This window comes from Thunnus albacares, chromosome 1 (genome assembly GCF_914725855.1).
Source record: "Thunnus albacares chromosome 1, fThuAlb1.1, whole genome shotgun sequence".
In the NCBI taxonomy this organism is placed as follows: Eukaryota; Metazoa; Chordata; class Actinopteri; order Scombriformes; family Scombridae; genus Thunnus; species Thunnus albacares.
Window position 1 is genome coordinate 35,884,919 of NC_058106.1, and position 17,985 is coordinate 35,902,903.

Sequence of the window (17,985 nt, forward strand, 5' to 3'; positions counted from 1 at the left end):
GTGCGTCTGTTCGTTGGGTTTAGTGAGTCTGAAAAGCTGACAGGCGGCGGTAACGGAGACTAAACTGTGTAACGGACGACTTGTGTTCCATAAATAATCCACAGACGTCTGAAGCTGAAACAGCCGGGGGGGGGGGGGGGGGGGGGGGGGAGGCCAACCTAGAAATGTCAAACCCCGGTGCGAACACAGGAAACGCTGTGATACTCACACCAAGGAGGTCTGTCAGAGCGAGATCTGAGAGAGATGGAGGAAGAGAGGACTCTCTGGGGGATGTACGAGTCCACCGACGGCTGGTTGTGTGTGTCAAACATGGCCGACAGCGCTGCAGCGGGGATAAAAGACCACAGGTGAACTTAAGTCGTGATGATGACCACAAACACAGAGATGAAAACAATCGTTAGTTGCATGTTGCATGAGATTTGTGTGTGTTTCTGACCTCTGGTTGTCCTGGTGTGCGGGTCCCCGGCGCTCTCGCACACGCCGGTGAGGAATTCGTTGACCTGTTTGAGCGACAGCGAGTTGTGCAGCGTTTCCAGAGGATAGATGGAGGGCACCATGGAGCAGCCTTCGAAGCCTGTGGCAGAGGAGAGACATGAAGCCCGCGGGCACATCAAGGCTTCAGTTAGACGGGGGGCAGTCGGAAGAGGAGCAGGCAGAACCACTTCAGCTGACCACCCGATACCACCGCCCCCTCCCACCCCCCTATCCCCACAACCCCACCCATACTACACCTCAACACGGTGCTCTAAAATCCTGGTCTTGTTCCCCCCCCCAAACCCAACGCGCCTTAACTCCTGCCAGCCTCTACGGTTTCATTTCCACGCAGGCAAGTTGCAAAAAAACCATGCTGGACATCAAGACAACATGACACCATATCAGACACTAACGAGTCGACTGACACGTCTCGCTCTATTTGAAGAAGCAGGCAGATCTACAACCGTGACGTCTGCCGTTTTAAGTCGATCCCGACACACGCACACACACACACACACACACACACACACACACACACACACGCACACACACACGCACACGCACGCTGCTGCAGCTCTAACCAGCGGCACGCAGCGGTCGGAGTCGTCCCAGACTGTAGCTCAGGTCCAAACAAATGTTATCAAATCATCCGCTGTTAGTTCACAACCAAGCCGCATTTCACCAGAGCCGTTCACAATCACAAAGCGTCAAACCACAGCTTGCTTCGATCACCTTAAAAAAAAAAACCTCAGAAGAGGATTTTGTTTTTTGTTTTTTCTTCTACTGTGTGTTCATCTGCACAGGTGTGAGTACGCCACGTGTACAGCAAACAAGCAGGAATCACATGCTGGTTAAAGGTTCAGGTAGGAGGAGCCACTGGCATTCAAACTGGACTCAAACAAGAGCAGCTGATTCCAAATGAGCTGAACGTCATGTGGATTCATAGAGATACCAGATGTCTTTATGACACACGATGATACCAAGATGTCTGCTTAAAGATGGAAGTATATATATAAAACAAAACATGTAATCCTCAACTGAGACAGCGTGATGTCAGACTGGTGTCTCAACATGTAAATATTCATATATCATGTTGTGAAAAACCAGATATGTGCAATATGTTGATTTGTATACAGTTTGTGGAGGAATGTGCAGATAATATATTATATAATGTATAATACGCTGTATATACTGCAGGGGTTGGAAGACCTGAGAGGTTTGATACTGATATAATATCAATAGTTTGAGGAATGTAAAGAAAATGTTCTTGCATCAGTGTTTAATGTCTCAACAATCACTAAACTTTTAATTTAGTTTACATTATTTCTAATTGACATTGTGGGTGTATGTGATGTGCTGTGTGTAGCTTTGTATTTTGTATGGTGTTTTTTTTTGTTTTTTTGTTTGTTTTTTTCTGTTTATTGTTGTATGTTTTTTTGTCTGGGACTACAGATGCTAATTAGCTTCAAGCTAACTCTGGTGCAGTGCACCTTTAATGTTTCAAATTGCACACTGTCCCATTCAATAAATAAATAAATAAATAAATAAATAAATAAATCAACACAAGCAGCTGTACAATAATTTTGAACTTACAGTATAAAACTTGTCGTTTCCTGATTTACATCCAATCAAACAATATGTGAACAAGACTCAGAATCTGAGCGAGTATTTGACGATGACAGTTTGATATTTACTGCAACAGACAAAATGTCAGTCTGCACTAAAAACACTATCAGTGTTTGGTGTTCGGCCCTCTCTCTCTGCCGATGTGCCTCGTGATCACCGCAGTGTGTCGACACATCGGTGGGTGATTGTTGCCCGTTTGTCATTTTGTTAAACTAATTATTGCGTCCCGTGTTTGTTGCTGCTGCGATGATTAAATTTCCTGCGGGGATAAATAAAGTGTTCATTTTTCTATCTATGTGGCGTCAATCTCAAAGCAGCTGCCTTTATTCACGGAAGATAAAATATCTCGTGTGGCTCGTTTCACTGTGTGCATAATGTGTGCTACCAAAATGAGAGTTTTCTTGTACTGGTATATTAGAGAGAACTGTGTTTAGTGAATGCACAAGCTATTGTTATGGAGTTATGTTATGTACGGTTGTTTGGCTCCTTTCAGTGACTGAAAGGAGAAAAAAAAAAAGCGGTAAAACATCACAATGTCTGGAATAAGAAACTGTAAAATTCTGGTAAAATGTGGTAAAATGTGTGTTTTGCAGGCAGTAACAGTCACTCTGCCTGTTCACATTACAGCTGTTGGTGTTATAGTTCTCACACTTTACACCAAAGCTTCAAAATGTCTTTTAAAAATGTTTAATTATACTTAATGATAATGATTAATGGAGTCGATCGACAGAAAATAAACCAGTAACTACTGTATTTTGATAATAATAACAATTAAAGCCATTTTTAAATAAAAGTGCCAAAGATTTACAGGTTCTTACAGCTCTAATGGTTGTATTTACTGATTTTCTCCATATTCTGTAACAGTAAACACAATATCTTTGGACTGTTGGTTGGACAAAAACCAGACATTTGAAGATGTCAACTTGTGCTGTGGGTACGGTGGGTATTTTTCCTTAATTACTGATGTATCAATTAATCAAGACAATGATCTAATTGATAATACCTTTGATATCTTGTTACAGTTAAATTCTAAAAGATGTGACTTCGATCTTATTTCATAAACTCTCTGATCTTAAAAACAAATAAAGAATTACTAACTCTGAGGGTTTCCAGAAGGGAGCTACTACCACCGCAGAGGGGAAGGAGAGAAAGTTACTACAACAAATGGCCCAGAAATCCCAGAATAACAACGAGAAGAAGAAGAAGAAACAGCTCACACCACTCCAGCTTGCAATCTGCATAACCACAGAAACAGGCAAGCATGCAGAAACATCAAGAGACACAGCATGAGAAGTCAACCACAGAACAAGCACAGTCCCTACTAAACCGTGAGCAGTGGTTGGACAGTGCGTGAGGCTGGGGTATGGAGGGCGGGGTCAGTGGCTGACCGTAGAAGTACTCTAGGGGGTCCTGGCCGGAGATGAGCCAGTTTCGGAAGAGGCGGAGGTGGTAGGAGCACTGGTGGAGGTGGTGGGCGAGAGCCCTGTCCAGAGAGAGGTAGCGGCCCAGGCTGAGGTCGGTGGAGAAACGCCTCAACAACTGGGCCACATGGTGCTCCTCCAAGGGCTCTGAGGAAGAAGAGGGAGAGCGAGGAAGGACAGAGCAGTGGAGGGAAGAGGAGGAGGAGGAGGAGGAGGAGGAGGAGGAGGAGCAGTACAAAAGACATGAAATGATAGGATGTAAGCTAGGGAGGAAAGGATAGAAGATAAGGACCGAAAGTACGATACAGATGAGAGGAGGGATACAGGAGAGGAGGAGAGGAGGAGGGAGGAGAAGTGGGAGTGTGTGTGTATGAAGGTAGAGCTGGAAAAAAAAAAACAAAAAGAGGCAGCCAACAACAGCTGATCCTGGCCACCAAAACAACAGAAAGAGCAGCAAATCATCTCACTAAAAGTCATCCAGCACACGTCTGCAGAACGCCGTTGGTTTCAGTAACGGCTCAAGCAAAGCTTCAAGCAAAGACGCTGAAAAATAAAAAGACGTCACGTTGCTCCTCTGCGGCGTCTCGAAGTTTAAAAATTCGGTATACTGTTAAAAAAAAACAAAACAACCCAATTAATAACGAGAACACGCAGAGGAGCAAGGGGTGAAACACACTTACAGGAAGCAGTAGAGCCCAAAATTAAGAGCGGTCTGGCAGCCACGTCTCTGCGGAGACACCACAGCAGCTGGTAAATGTGCAGATACGTCTCGTGTCCACATTTACAGAGAATTTCTTCTCGTCTCACAGTGTTTCTACAAAAGCTGCAGCTTGACATTTGGTGACAACAACACATAAACTGCATCGCTGTGTGTGTGGGGGGGGGGGGGCGGGCGGGCGAGGGGGGCGGGGGGGGGGGGGTGTGGTCGTCGTACCTGTCGCAGAACACCATGGAGGTGGATCCACTGCTATGGTGGATGAGTCATCCTGTGTTCCTGCGGCGAATGATATATGTAAGAGAAATAGACGGATATAGCGTGTGGAAGTTGTACTGAATGAAAGTTTGTGTTTATCTTTACAGGAAGTGTTTATTTAGTGTTGATTTTCTGACACACCACTCTGCCCGATAGCTCCACTCTCAAGATACTTGCAACCCAAACTCTTAGCGAATGACGATCGCACCAGTTTCACAACCAAAAAAAACTCTCTGTATGCAAATAAAGTAATCCGCCTTATTCAGCCCAAAAGAAGAGCACATTTACAAAACCCAGTCTGACCAGTACTTGCCTCTTTAATCCAGTTAAAACAGTCCATATTATAAAGAAACTGGCTCACAACAAAACAACTCTTAACTGTCGACGCTCCCCTTCTCTCTGAACAAAGCCCATACCCATGAAATGATCCAAAAAAAAAAAATCAATAAAAATACAACACTTCGTCAATAATAACTGAATATTTGCCTTTTTTCAAGTCTTGCACACACAGGACGACTACATCTATGCAACACTGAAACGCATGTGTATGCTTATGGATTAAAAAAACAAAAACTGACTGAAGATTCTTGTCACGACAGACACAGTTGAGATGTGATGAACAATGCTTTAACCCTACCCCCGGTTTCTCAATAAAGAGCTGATCCTGGTTCAGTCAGCTGTTATTGAACCGTATTCATCCTTTAATCCACATGATAACGAGCAGCCTTGATTTAAAAAAAATAAAAATCAGAGGTTAACGTGACTGAAGGAGAGTCCTGAAGCTCAGGTCAGAGGAAACAGGAGAAGGGTTAAACATTGAGGTGCTGTTGGTGGCGTTTTTAACAAATGGGCTCAATTCACATCCTCTACATGATGATAACAGGTATGTAGTTTATGTCATTACTGTGTACACATGCATACGAGTGTGTGTATATACACCCACACACGCACACACACGCACACACACACACACACACACACACACACACACACACACACACACACTCACTCACATCTATCCATTGGAAACAAAAAAAAAATACTGAATTATTGGATAATGGTGACCAATTTGCAAATTGTATGCAGGATGTTAAACAGGGTTCCCACCCTCGGCTCAGTACCACCTGTCCTCATGAGGCTCTTTACGCTGTTAAGCTGCTATTTAAACATGAAGACAGTGAGGGAGGGATGAAGATTTATACATTTTAAAATGGAATTGTTAAGGTCCCAAAAAAAAGAGAGACAGCCGGGATTCACTCGTTACCGTGTTTTTAGTTTTAAGTTAAAGGGAAAGTTTTATTTATGTCTTCTGTGGCTCAGGAGGACCAGAGTTATCTCAGTTTACAGACTATTGTTCACTAGAGAGCCTGCAGAACAAACTAACGGTGCTGAGCTTGAAAAAACAATTACTAGTCAGGGAGCTGCATTATGGGAAATGTAGGATCCTGTGTTTTTGTAGTCAAACCAGGGACAAAAGGATATCTCAGACTCTGCTGCATCCATTTTTTTTTTAACCTTTTTTATAAATTTGTCTCTTGCAAGTCCTCAAACTTTAATTAAAAGAAGCCCTTTAATAAATCAGAGCTGATATTTTAAAAATCTTTGACCTTCAGAAATGATTTTTTTCAACCGGCCCTCGTTGACTCTCGCTGATCCGGATCAACCTGATTCAGTGTCGGTTCGTACGGAGCCATTTAAATATGAACGACAATAATAAAACGACAAAACTGTTAGTCGACATCTGTGATGACTTCAAACAGAAAAACAGTGACATTAAAAAGCCGAGGTTTCAGCTGCCGGAGGTTTCAGCCGCCGGAGGTTTCAGCCGCCGGAGGTTTCAGCCGCTTGGTTCTGACCCACGTCTCCTCCGGCAGCTGAACCAGAACAGGACAGACAAATGGAGGGGGCGATGCCATGGTAACCATGGCAACCACTACGCACCATGTTCCATTTTATGTCCAAATAAATTGCTTTGTAATCCGTTGCTGGTTTACTATATAGTGCACTATAAAGACCCTCTACAATTTAATTTGAGGGTCTGAATTCTGCTATATAAAAAGCCCTCAAAACAAAACAAAAAAAAGTTATGTGCATGGCATGTGCACTAGTTTCTGCTTACCATCCCACAATGCAATGCTCCACACTTTTTAGATGCAAAAATTTCCGTTGTGTGACGTCGTGCGATGACACAAAATGACAAGGATTAGTAAATGTCCATTTGCTGCTCACTATTGAGTGAACTATTTAAGGTGTCAAGTAGTGACTGCAGGAGATCCAACAAACAGCTACTGTTGAACACTTGTATGATTATACAAATAAAAGCTAAACTAGCTAAATCTGAACCGGGGCTTGTTTAATCCCCTCCCCTGCAGAAATCAGATCACTGCAGATAGAAACCAGTAAACTGATAACTTCAATGCACGTCAACCGCTCATTGACATTTATAAAAATCAACCTACCAACTACAGCCAAAACAAGGAGAAGTCGACCGATGCTGAGTCTCCGATTTAAAACGGACTCAGGTAGGAATTAAGAAACCGACAGACGTTAAACTACGTTATTAAAATGGAAACTGTGGATGTAGATTTTGCAGTGAATGTCTGAGATGTTGACTGTGGTTAGCTGCCTTTATCCCTGCTGATATCCAGTGTGTGTTTTAACTGTATAAGCAGTGTGAAGATGGCTATTTTTTTTTTCTGCTACGCTACTATGAAGCCTTCGTAAAAGTCGCTGACATTCCCTGTCTCCAAATTTCTTTGATATTATTTCACAAATTCAATGACCAGTGGGAACCCTGGTTAGAAAGAGAATGTCAGGTAGTGTTAGAAAAGTAAGAGTCCAAAGCGTTTATATGGATAAACAAAAAAAAAATTAATTAGAAAAAATAATAACGGAAACCTGGAATGCTGGAGGGCCATGTGGAAAAAAAAAAAACAACAAAAAACCCAAGGTCAAAAAACAAAAGTTTGAAGACATGCAAGACAAAGGGAGGTGAAGTGGAAATATACTTGAAAGAAGCAGACGTACCATTAGTCGGATGCTTTGCAAACGACACAGAAAATCGTTTTACTGCCGGCATAGACAACAACTCTGAGGAAAAAAAAAAAATTCACTAGTGTTACCATGAGCCACAGTAACTTTTATATATATATATATATCATGTTGTATCATGCCCTGTTCTTTTCTAATGTCAAAACGCAAAAGTGGAAAGATCAACCAACAGCTTCTAAACAAATGTTTTTTTTTTTAGAATCTGATCTCTGGTTTCCAGTTGATGAGGAAGCTCTAAACTGAGGTTTACTGGTAAAACATAGATGTTTGAAGATGTTTGCAGGGCAACACATGAGGTGGAGCATCTTCTGATGTCGAGGTGAAGATGAAATGAAATTCAACTTAGGAGGTGAAGACACGACAGGTAAGATACAAAAAAATAAAATAAAATTTTTAAAAAAAAGACAGCGGAAAAGCAAGCCCAATATTCACGTCTTATTTCCTCTTTCCTTTTCCTCTAATCGTGGCGATGAGCAACAATCCCGGTGAACAGTTTAAAGCTCGTTCAGCCTCTCTGTCGTATACTGAGACAACAATGAAAAAATGTCCACTGAGTTCGCCTGGACCGGATTTAAAGCTGGACCTCTTCTACGCTAAGATGCTTCAGCATGAAAACAAATGAAGATATATATATATATATATGACACACTACACTCACAGAGGAGCATGCACTGAAACGTCACAATAATTTGGGGGGGGGGGGGGGGGGGGGGGGGGCGTACTGACTGCGTCCAGACCCAGAACGCTTCCTTTGGTTCTTGAAAATGAGGTGTAACAAGATGGATGACAAAGACCGACAGCAGAGGCTGTGTACACATGTGAGAGAGAGAGACGACCAGGAGGATGGCAGCTGAGACGAGACGAGAGTCTGTATGATACCACAGTGACATCTACTGGACGACATGACGACAGACATCGATGTCAGCTAAACACACACAACCATGGCCGGGGGAGGGGGGAGGTGGGGGGGGGGGGTAGGGGGGCATGGTGGCCATGTTTTTTGATGCATCTTTATTAAAGCCCTGAATTTTAATATGTTTGACAGATTGTTTTCAAATAAAAATATTATTAAAAAAAAAAAAAAAAAAAGAAGGTTTGAATAATATTTGCACAGTTACAGCCCTGACTTCCACACTCAATCAGCAGAGGGCCGAGAAACTCAGAATAATGTGCAAAAAAAATAAAAAATATTAAGAGTGGATGATGTAAAACTGCTGAATGACTTCTGCTACTGAATCATAATTTATTACCCAATTTAAATGTCATCAGATTGTTTTATTTCTTAAATGACATTGGCTACTAGTAGTTTTTTTTTACTAAATAGTGTTTTAGATTTTGGGTTCAGTGCAAATATCAACTGTAATAGGAAGTCATTGCAGCTATGGATCATGCAATAAATCAATCAATCAATAAATAAACATGGGAGGATAATGATCTTGAGAGCGAGGGGAAGTTAAGAGATATGTACTGATGAACTGTTGCTTCATACATGCATTGGCCCTAAAAAAAAATAAAAATATTGTGTGCTGATCAGGATGGAAAATAAAAAACACTCATTGTTGACTGAACCCCAAACTTGTCTAAAAATGACAAATGTGGACTGATTGGAAGCAGAAATAGCCGCTGCACACTTAATGTTGCAGTTTAAAAACATACGAAACAATATCTTACATAATTCAACTAGTAGACTCCACTAACTAATGTATAATTATCTAATACACTATAAAAAATACATCTAGAAGTTGTTGTTACATTCACTATTCTCTGTGAAGCTACATTATCTATAGTCTATATTCTGATTGGAGGGTTTAATTGGGCCTGAGGCAGCATATATGAACCGCTAAAAAAGAAATACAGCAATTTTACTCGAAGTGGTGTGAAAAAAAGAAAAAAGATGGAAAAACCACAGTGGTTTTGGAGACTAGAATGAATATGGAATCTAATAAATACAGAAACTACAAAAAACATGACTATAAAATACTGTAATATACATGTATGGGCACATATATTTCTCCTGTCCCAATAACTGCTGTTATTTTTCACATCATCCAACTACTGTGATAAAATACTTTTTTCCACACTAAACTTACAGTACTGCTCTATATGTTTAAGTGCCCGGTTTTCCCCCCACAGGGCATCGCTCAGGATGTCAAACTTACAGTATTTTACATTTGAGGACTGAGTGAAATGTGTCAGACACTGATCTGCTGTTGCCCTGTGTGAGGTAAGTGAAGGAGCGCGGTCTCAAACACGTACCGTCTTTGTAGGACAGACTGCCGGTGGAGAATTTTTTGCGGTGTGCGCGTGCGTAGTCCTGCAGGTTAGGGGCGCTAGAGGACCCACCTAGGACAGTGGTGCTGAAGAGCCCGGCGCACTGAGAGCCTGCGAGGGGGGGGGGGGGGAGGGTTGGGGAGTCGGGGGGTGGGGGGTTGGGGGGTTAGTCACCACCACTACATAACATGCTGTTACTCAAACATCTGTCCAAAGAGAGAGACAGAGAAAGAAAGAGAAGGAAAGACAGAAAGAAACAGAAAAAAAAAAGAGAGACAGGCAGACACAAAGACCCAGAGGAGACCATGCAACTCCAACATCTCTGCACTCCTCACGATAGGCTGGAGACAGATTTAAAAAGTTTTAGCCACTAAGTCAGGTTATGGAGCTAAAAAAAGAAAGAAAATATCCACCCTGAAATCATTTCACAGTGTTTCTTATCGATTTGTGACACCTACAATGCATTAAGAGTAATTTTGTAATTATTATTATGCTTTCATCTGCAGTTATAGATTTCCTACGTTTCCCAGGAAGCCTTTCAACATTAGTGCAAATAGAGAGCTCAATAGAGCACAACAGTAAGAGAAAACAGAGATAAAAAGAGACAAAATGAGATCAATGGTGGTGACTTTTCTCTGATCTGATGAGCCTCTTCCTGAAGGAACATCAGTGTAAAATGAGGCTTCACACTTTAATTCTGAGGGACGTGATGTTTATCTCTGATGTTTTAGACACTTTCATCACCACCACCACGAACTTGCTACCAAACAAAACTGACCTAGAAATCCAAATTGGGGCGTATCTTTTTTTTTTTTTTTTTTTAAAGAGCACTACATCAGAGCTTAAAAGCTGCAGAGTCGGTCTATCAGGCTTATAATGAAGGAGGGAAAAGATCTGAGTCTTACTGCGATGGAGAGAGGAGGCAGTATGTATGGACCTGCATGACGGTTAAAACTAAATGTGAACAGAATTTAACACCTCAGTAGCATGTCTGAAGACGCTACTGGCACCAACATTTGATCTCAATTAACTAATTGATGTAAAAACTGGGCTGGTTTCCCAGACAAAGATTAAACACATTGTTGGATTTAACTACATTTGGAGATTCTTCATGCAAAAAGAGATTTTTCAGGACCAGGATAATCTGTTTGGAAACTGAGTTGAGTTATAAAAGCACGTATGGTGAAGTTACAGTTCTCATCATTACTTTACATCAACAATCTCAAACTGAGTATCAGTTACTGACACTGTTCTCTAAAAGGCAAGTATTTAAACTCCACATGTTTATCAGACATCTATTGCAAGAATGAAGTGACAAAAACGTTAACTTCAACAGTGTTTCGTTACCTCTCACTATTTCATGTAAGTGCACATCAAGACTGGAATACTCTCCCAAGTAAAATGTTCTTAAAGACTAATGATTATCATTAAACTACTGTAATTGGAGACTAGTTTTCTTACAAAACAAGCAAATGTATCAACAAACACATTTATAAAATCTGTAGAAATGACATAAAAGACCATCTGACTGCATGCATTTCCCCCCACACACAGTGAAAACAGCACTCAAAATATATTATTTCCATTTATGATGATGTCCTCCCAGATCAAAAGTCATCTATGAAACCTGATCATCCCTCCCACTCCCACAGCCATTTCACACTGTAATGAATACACACAGTTGCCACGACAACAGAGCATTATGACACCTACCTAATCCACTTTGTTTCATCTCAGGGGACTGACGCGAGCAGAGCGAGAAGAGGCGATAACTGCCCACTTTGGAGGACGATGTCTCTGAGAGAACCTGGTGGAAAACAAGACGACCGTCAGACGGTGGTAACACGGTAGCTCGAGCATATTCGATATCATACGCCGGTCTGCACTGTTGGCTGCCGGTTTGCAGTGTGAAATATGACCTTGGACGAGAGGAGAGGCCAAAACCACAGAGGAGAAACTCCTGGTCTATAAATCACACTGATTATATAAGTGACTGAAAAAATACACCGTGTCTGTGGAGGTTAATGACTCAACAGATTCGGCTGCATTCACACCGAATCAGCTGCAGGGTGGAGCGGAGGTGTGCTGGGGGGGGTTGTGGGTGTGTTTATTTGTGCTTTACAACGTAACCGCTGTGAAACAATCAGAAAATAATGTTTTATTGATCTGATTAACCGGCTTTCTCACTACCAGCGCTCCCTCTCTTCATTCACTCTCTAGCTCGCTCGACCACAGCTGCTCTCTCTCTCTTTTTCTCTCGTCTTTTTTAAGATGAGTCGGGAAGCCGACAGCAAAGTCTAACTTTACTAACATTATCAAGCTAAGAGAAATGTCCTCCCCTCGTCCTAGCAACGTCTTTGTCCTCCCTCATGGCAGAGTTTACTTGTCAGTCTGATCTCCTGCTGTGATTGGCCACCGCAGCCTTCAGCCGCAGTGACGTCAGGTTGTATTTCTCCAAAAGTTGACTCTGGCTCAACTTACCCCCATTCAAATGAACGACTGGCATTTTCGCCGCAACGCCTGATTTGGTGTGAATGCAGCCTAATGATTTGATGTATGATAGTGTCTTAAGGTCCATAATTAAAGGGGCTTTGAAACTGAGATATTGTAAAGTGTCTGCTGTTTTCCTTGATTAGGTGCATCACTCTGTGAGTCTCACCTCCATGGATCCAGTCTTATGATTGCGTATGAGTGGGGACCTCCTCTGAATGGTGATTGGCTCAGACAGTGGCACAGCGCGGTCCGTTTCATCCCGTGAGAGGTCCTCCAGGCTGCCGGGGTCGGTTTGTTTCTGTCCGTTCTGAATGAGCAGAGAGAGAGAAAAAAAAAATAGAGGACGCATGCTGCCATCTGCAGAACAATAACACACTGTGAAAACGTTCGGATGTGATTCTACCTGTCGTGCTACCTCTGCAGAAGCCGGCCTGAAGCCAAAACCGGTCGGTGCGTTCTCCTCCTCCTCAACGCCTTTGACCCCCGGGCTGAAGTGAAGCTCTACGTGGAACCGTTCCTCCGAGGTGAGATCCTTTAAGGGGAACAAGGCAGATACTTGTCATCACACTTGCAAAGTAACTTCAACATCACAAAAACAAGAGCCACCTGAGCCGCTGTCCCTTGACATCATGATACAACCTGGAGGAAAAAGTAGATTATCTGCACACTGGGTTTTAGCTCCCAAAATATCATTATCGGACCTGATAAATAATCAAAATCACATACATTTAAAAGTACCTGAAAGAATCACATGAAACAGTCACATTCCTGCAAAATATAGCCAAAAAATATCTTAAAAACTGTTAAATTGTTTGTTGTAAAATATACATTATTGATAAAAAGAGATACAGCTTAACAAAGCACTTTACAAAATTTAATAGACAAGATTTAATCTGTTAAAACTTATCACAAATATACTGTTTTCATACATTCATTAATTGTCAAAGTGCTTCAAAATCTCAATTACCTACAAGCAAAGATGAAACTTTTATGTTCTCTATAAGTTTAACTCATTCAACACTTCAATCACAGCTTTATTAACACACTGAGGAACAAAAACCTCCACTTATGTTACACTTTACACACAACCTAGATGATACAATGTCCCAGACACCATGTGCAACAGAAGCTTCACATACTAACAGAAATTTAAACACACAAAAAACAAATAGTTACCTTATTGTTGTCTTCATACAGCATGATGACAATCTGAGTCATGTAGTTGAGTTCAGAGACAGCGCTGAGGTAATCCATGGCTCGCTTCCACTGCTGGTCTTTCTCTTCCTGTTGCACACAAACACAGCAGTTTCAATGTTAACCTCCCTCTATGAGAAGCATTCATCATTGGAAATATAATAAAAACATTAATAGTCCCGCTGAACTATGAATAGTTAGATTAAAGTCTGACTGCTTACATCGAGCAAACCTCCGTAACGGAAAATGCTGAGCAGAGAGTGGACGTGACTCTCGCTGGTGAAATATAAACGTGTCCTGACGTGGCGGCCGGGAGACATCACTCCACGAGAATACCTGCAAGAAAAATCCCACTGTGTTAGATGCTTCAAAATATTCTGTCAGTCCAAAACTTTTCATGTCTTTCTATATAAGCAGCCTTTTATATATTTCATCTCAGACTCACAGAGGGTGAAGTTTGTTGACAGACTCGTCCTCGTGCGTCCTCTGCAGGTCGAGCTGGATCTTTCTGACCAACGGGAGGCAGTAGGCGTAGGCGATGTCCAATTTTTCAACTTTATTTATTCCGTATTCCTGTAAAAACAAATAAAATTTTGCTCAAACAGCTATTTAACTGCTTGAACTGGTTATTTCCTTGTTGCACAACACATGAAAAACAGCAGCTCACTGCTCTCAAATGAGTCTTAATTACATGGTGACACTAAAGTAAATGTAATTAATTCATAATAGAAAATTAAGTTAAATTGTTGACAAAACATTAAAAATATATATAGATATATTTATTTCCAGGCCTTTAACTGTGAATGACGAAAACACAAAAACACACTTCTTTTATTTAGTTGCATTCTTGCTTCAGCATTGTTATTACATTTTAATCTGTTTCTGATTTTTCTCCTTTAAATATGAAACATTCAGTAACAAACTGGCTTTCCTGGATTTGTGCAGAATTTAAAGTAAGTAATTTACAACATTTCTTAATTATCTGCCAAATTTCGCAACTGTGCATTCCTTCTTCTCTCTAAACATATCTTGGATAAAGAAAAAACCCATCCTTCAACTCAAACAGGTCAAGACTATAGTTCTTTGCAGTAGTCCAGATGTAACACGTGTCCTTTCCTCCTCCTCTCTCTCTCTGTCTCTGTCTCACCTGTGGGATGACGATGTCAGCCAGAGCGTGAGACAGTCTGAACAGCTCCAGCGTGTCCTCCAGACCCAGAGTGGCGTTGTGGATGACATCGTACTTCACGCAGTCGTAAATGTCGGGTATTTTACTGATGTCGTAGCGGCCGTTCTTCATGCGGAAGTCTCTCTCCAGTTTGGACCAGCGCTGCAGCATCAGCTCCAGCGTCTCGCTGTGGTACAGCTGCAGGTCTGAGGAGGACAGATGAAGACGAGACGAGGAAGACTGTGAGAATATCTAAAGACATTATATCGAGGTTTCCCACCCCATTACTGATAAATCAAAAGATACATTTGGATTTTGATAGAAATGTGATTAAATTAAAACTGTTGCCAGTAAAATATGTTGCTGACTTTCTCAAATGTCATTTTTCAATATTTTGAGCGCTACAAATTCTGTTCATCTCCATCGTATTGGCTGGAAACAGAAATGTCTGAGCCGGATTATCTCATAGTTATCTCAACTATTCTCATAGCAATATACCACCAGTGATAATAAAAAGACTTTGGATAATAAAAAAGGAAACGTTGACAGCTGACGGAGGGATTCGGCTCACCAGCTGACTTGGGGTCCTCCATTCTTTTGCGGATCTGGGAGGTGAGGCTCTGAATGAGGGCGTAGACCTGGTCGCATGTGGCCACTGGGTTCTGGACTATCTTCATTGAATTCACCAAAGAGGCGCTACAGGTTGGGGCCAGCTGTCACACACACACACACACACACACACACACACACACACACAAGAGAAAAACCCCACAGCACTTTCATTAAAAAGCCAATTAAAAATAACACAGAACAAATTAATTCTGACTATTTTCACAGCACAAAGACTTCAAAAGGCTGCTACGTGTGTGCGACTTTGTAATTTGATTTAATAATTAATCTGCAAACAGCACATGAAATGTAATCCTTTCTGCTTTCATTACAAGCAGTTAGTAATCCTGTGCATGATCAAAGGAGATATCGTCGGGCGATTAAGTAGACAGACAGGTTAATATGTCTCTACATATCATCCTCCCGGTCTAACATCTACTGTGGGAAACATTTGACAAAAAAAAAAAACTTACTTCTACAGTTTGGGAGGAGTGGCTGTAGTGGTTTTAGATTTTGAACATGCATAAAAACGTGTACACGGCTAATGATAACCACAAAACAGAACTTGTTGGCCTGTAAGCAGCTCAACTTATGCATTTAGGGATTGAATGAGTGAATTTCTCATTTAAACCACATACGTAAATCATGAGGAATATGTTTTTAATCCTCTATGTTCTGGTTCAGTATTGTCTGTCCCAAGAACTTGTTCCATGCAAAGATTTAACATCTTTAACCACAAAGTAAATCTCAATCCATCCCTCCTCATGAGTTAATCTGTAAATTATTATACTTTTACTGCAGCTGATCCAGATGCTGCAACCAGACTTTAAAAAACAAAAACAGGTCACGACACATGACGCATGACATCACTTGTGCTTCCTGTGTCAAAACCACCGTCTACTGATTTACAGCTTTGTTTCTCAAAGTCCTTTCCCTCCTCCTTCCCTCTCGGAACAGACGACTAAGCTAATCACCCTGTCGTAGTCTTCGTCGGTGAAGTCCCTGTCCTTCTGCAGAATCTCGTGGAGTCGGGCCTTGACGCGGTGCTGGCAGCTGCTCAGCGAGTCGCTGTCGTTGTCCAGCAGGCCGTTCATGTTGGCGCTCTTCACCATCTGCACCAGGATGGGGGTCAGCTCACCCTCCAGAGCCAGCAAGCCCTGCTCACACACACACACACACACACGGACACACAAAACAAACCAAATGAAGTGTAGTCTGTGATTTGTTTTGGCAACATATTTGATGTAAAGTGATAGTGATGCATTCCTGTGTTTTTACAACAGTGCAGAGATCATTTATCAGCAGTGTGGAAAGTATTTTGATATGACAATATGTTCCTGACATGACAGTGATCTACACAGTGTAAATATATCAAACAACTTTTATAAAATAATACAGTAAAAGGTTATTTTCACAGTTACAGTTATTACATATCAGTCAGGACTCCCTTTCATGTAAAGCTGCTGTTTATCTCTAAAAGGCTAAAAGATCAGTTTTGGCTCAGAGAAGGCTGCTTTCTCCTGAAAATGTGTCTTTTAGTGTCATTTAAGTCTACAGGTGGCGCTCTTTTCTTTCTGTTCAAACACAATGTAGATTCCTGCTTGTTTTAACTACAGTTTTTCTATTAAATCAAAACCAACAGGTGTAGACATTTCTGTAAACATAAAATCCATCACCTTCTGTATTTTATCCAGAAAGAGTTAAGTGCTTTATAATAAAGTGAAACACTTTAATTAACCGGCTGTAGGTTGAATCAAATGTTTTAATTGTGATACAAAGCAAATAAATAACAAGAAAATAAAAAAACAAAAATATAAGACCCTACTCTCTGGACGCTGCTTACATTATTAATTTCTAGTTGACATTGGGAGTGTAGCTTTGTATTTTGCATAATGTGTCCTGTGTGTTTTTTGCTTTGTACTGTTTGTTATTGTGCTGTTATATGTTTTAATTGCATAAATAACAAGAAAATAAAAATATTACTATTCTCTGGACGCTACTTACATCACATATACGCACAATGTCAACTAGAAATGAATAATGTGTTATTGTGTGTAGCTTTGTTTTTATTTGTAAGGGACTGTAGATGAAAATTAGCTTTAAAGCTAACTCTAGTAGAGTACATCAAATGTTAACATTTATATGTTTAAAACTGTACATCATCCCAATAAATACAATAACAATAATTATTACCTTTGCGAAAGCTGCGGCCGTCATCTGCACCCTGCCTTCGTCAGATGCATATATCTTCAGGTCATGTCTGTAGGTGCTGTGTAACCGTAGCAACCCGCAGCCTGGAAATCCAGCATAGTCTCCTACAAGGACACAGAGACAAAACAACAGCATTTGTGATCACACACATATATATATATATATATATATATATATATATATATATATATATATATATATATATATATATATATATATATATATATATATATATATACTGCCCATGCTGGTTTAAAAGACACTCTGGATCTCTGCCAGGATGAATTCTGACTTTAACTGAGTGACAATGAAACGGCAGCAGGAAGGTGTTTTTTTGGGACGGGCAGAGGAATTCATACCAACTAAAAAACAAGCTCATGTGTGACTTAAGACACACTAACTGTGTCCCACATGTCCATCTGCAACTAGGCTAAAATATCTTGTGATTTGTTTTCTCTTCCTTATTGAAGAGTGTCGCTTTCCTCGTCCAGTTTTTT

At 41.0% G+C, this 17,985-nt stretch overlaps 1 protein-coding gene across 13 annotated transcripts in view; it reads right to left on the reverse strand.

Moving 5' to 3' along the window:
• The window catches only part of ppip5k1a (diphosphoinositol pentakisphosphate kinase 1a), a 37,922-nt gene that overhangs the window by 3,193 nt on the left and 16,744 nt on the right, over nucleotides 1-17,985 (reverse strand). The window contains exons 16-31 of one of the 13 annotated variants that reach the window (XM_044356876.1): nucleotides 17,471-17,592; nucleotides 16,252-16,434; nucleotides 15,240-15,381; nucleotides 14,651-14,874; nucleotides 13,949-14,076; nucleotides 13,725-13,839; nucleotides 13,486-13,593; nucleotides 12,713-12,841; nucleotides 12,476-12,616; nucleotides 11,530-11,623; nucleotides 9,802-9,927; nucleotides 7,522-7,584; nucleotides 4,456-4,515; nucleotides 3,489-3,668; nucleotides 437-574; nucleotides 209-322 (exon numbers count right to left, since the gene is read on the reverse strand). In XM_044356876.1, coding sequence (XP_044212811.1) covers nucleotides 209-322; nucleotides 437-574; nucleotides 3,489-3,668; nucleotides 4,456-4,515; nucleotides 7,522-7,584; nucleotides 9,802-9,927; nucleotides 11,530-11,623; nucleotides 12,476-12,616; nucleotides 12,713-12,841; nucleotides 13,486-13,593; nucleotides 13,725-13,839; nucleotides 13,949-14,076; nucleotides 14,651-14,874; nucleotides 15,240-15,381; nucleotides 16,252-16,434; nucleotides 17,471-17,592 — 2,067 coding nt within the window. Of the gene's footprint in view, nucleotides 1-208; nucleotides 323-436; nucleotides 575-3,427; nucleotides 3,669-4,455; nucleotides 4,516-7,521; nucleotides 7,585-9,801; nucleotides 9,928-11,529; nucleotides 11,624-12,475; nucleotides 12,617-12,712; nucleotides 12,842-13,485; nucleotides 13,594-13,724; nucleotides 13,840-13,948; nucleotides 14,077-14,650; nucleotides 14,875-15,239; nucleotides 15,382-16,251; nucleotides 16,435-17,470; nucleotides 17,593-17,985 lie in introns of those variants that run through there. The other 12 variants (XM_044356784.1, XM_044356776.1, XM_044356868.1 and 9 more) reach the window with 12 other exon arrangements.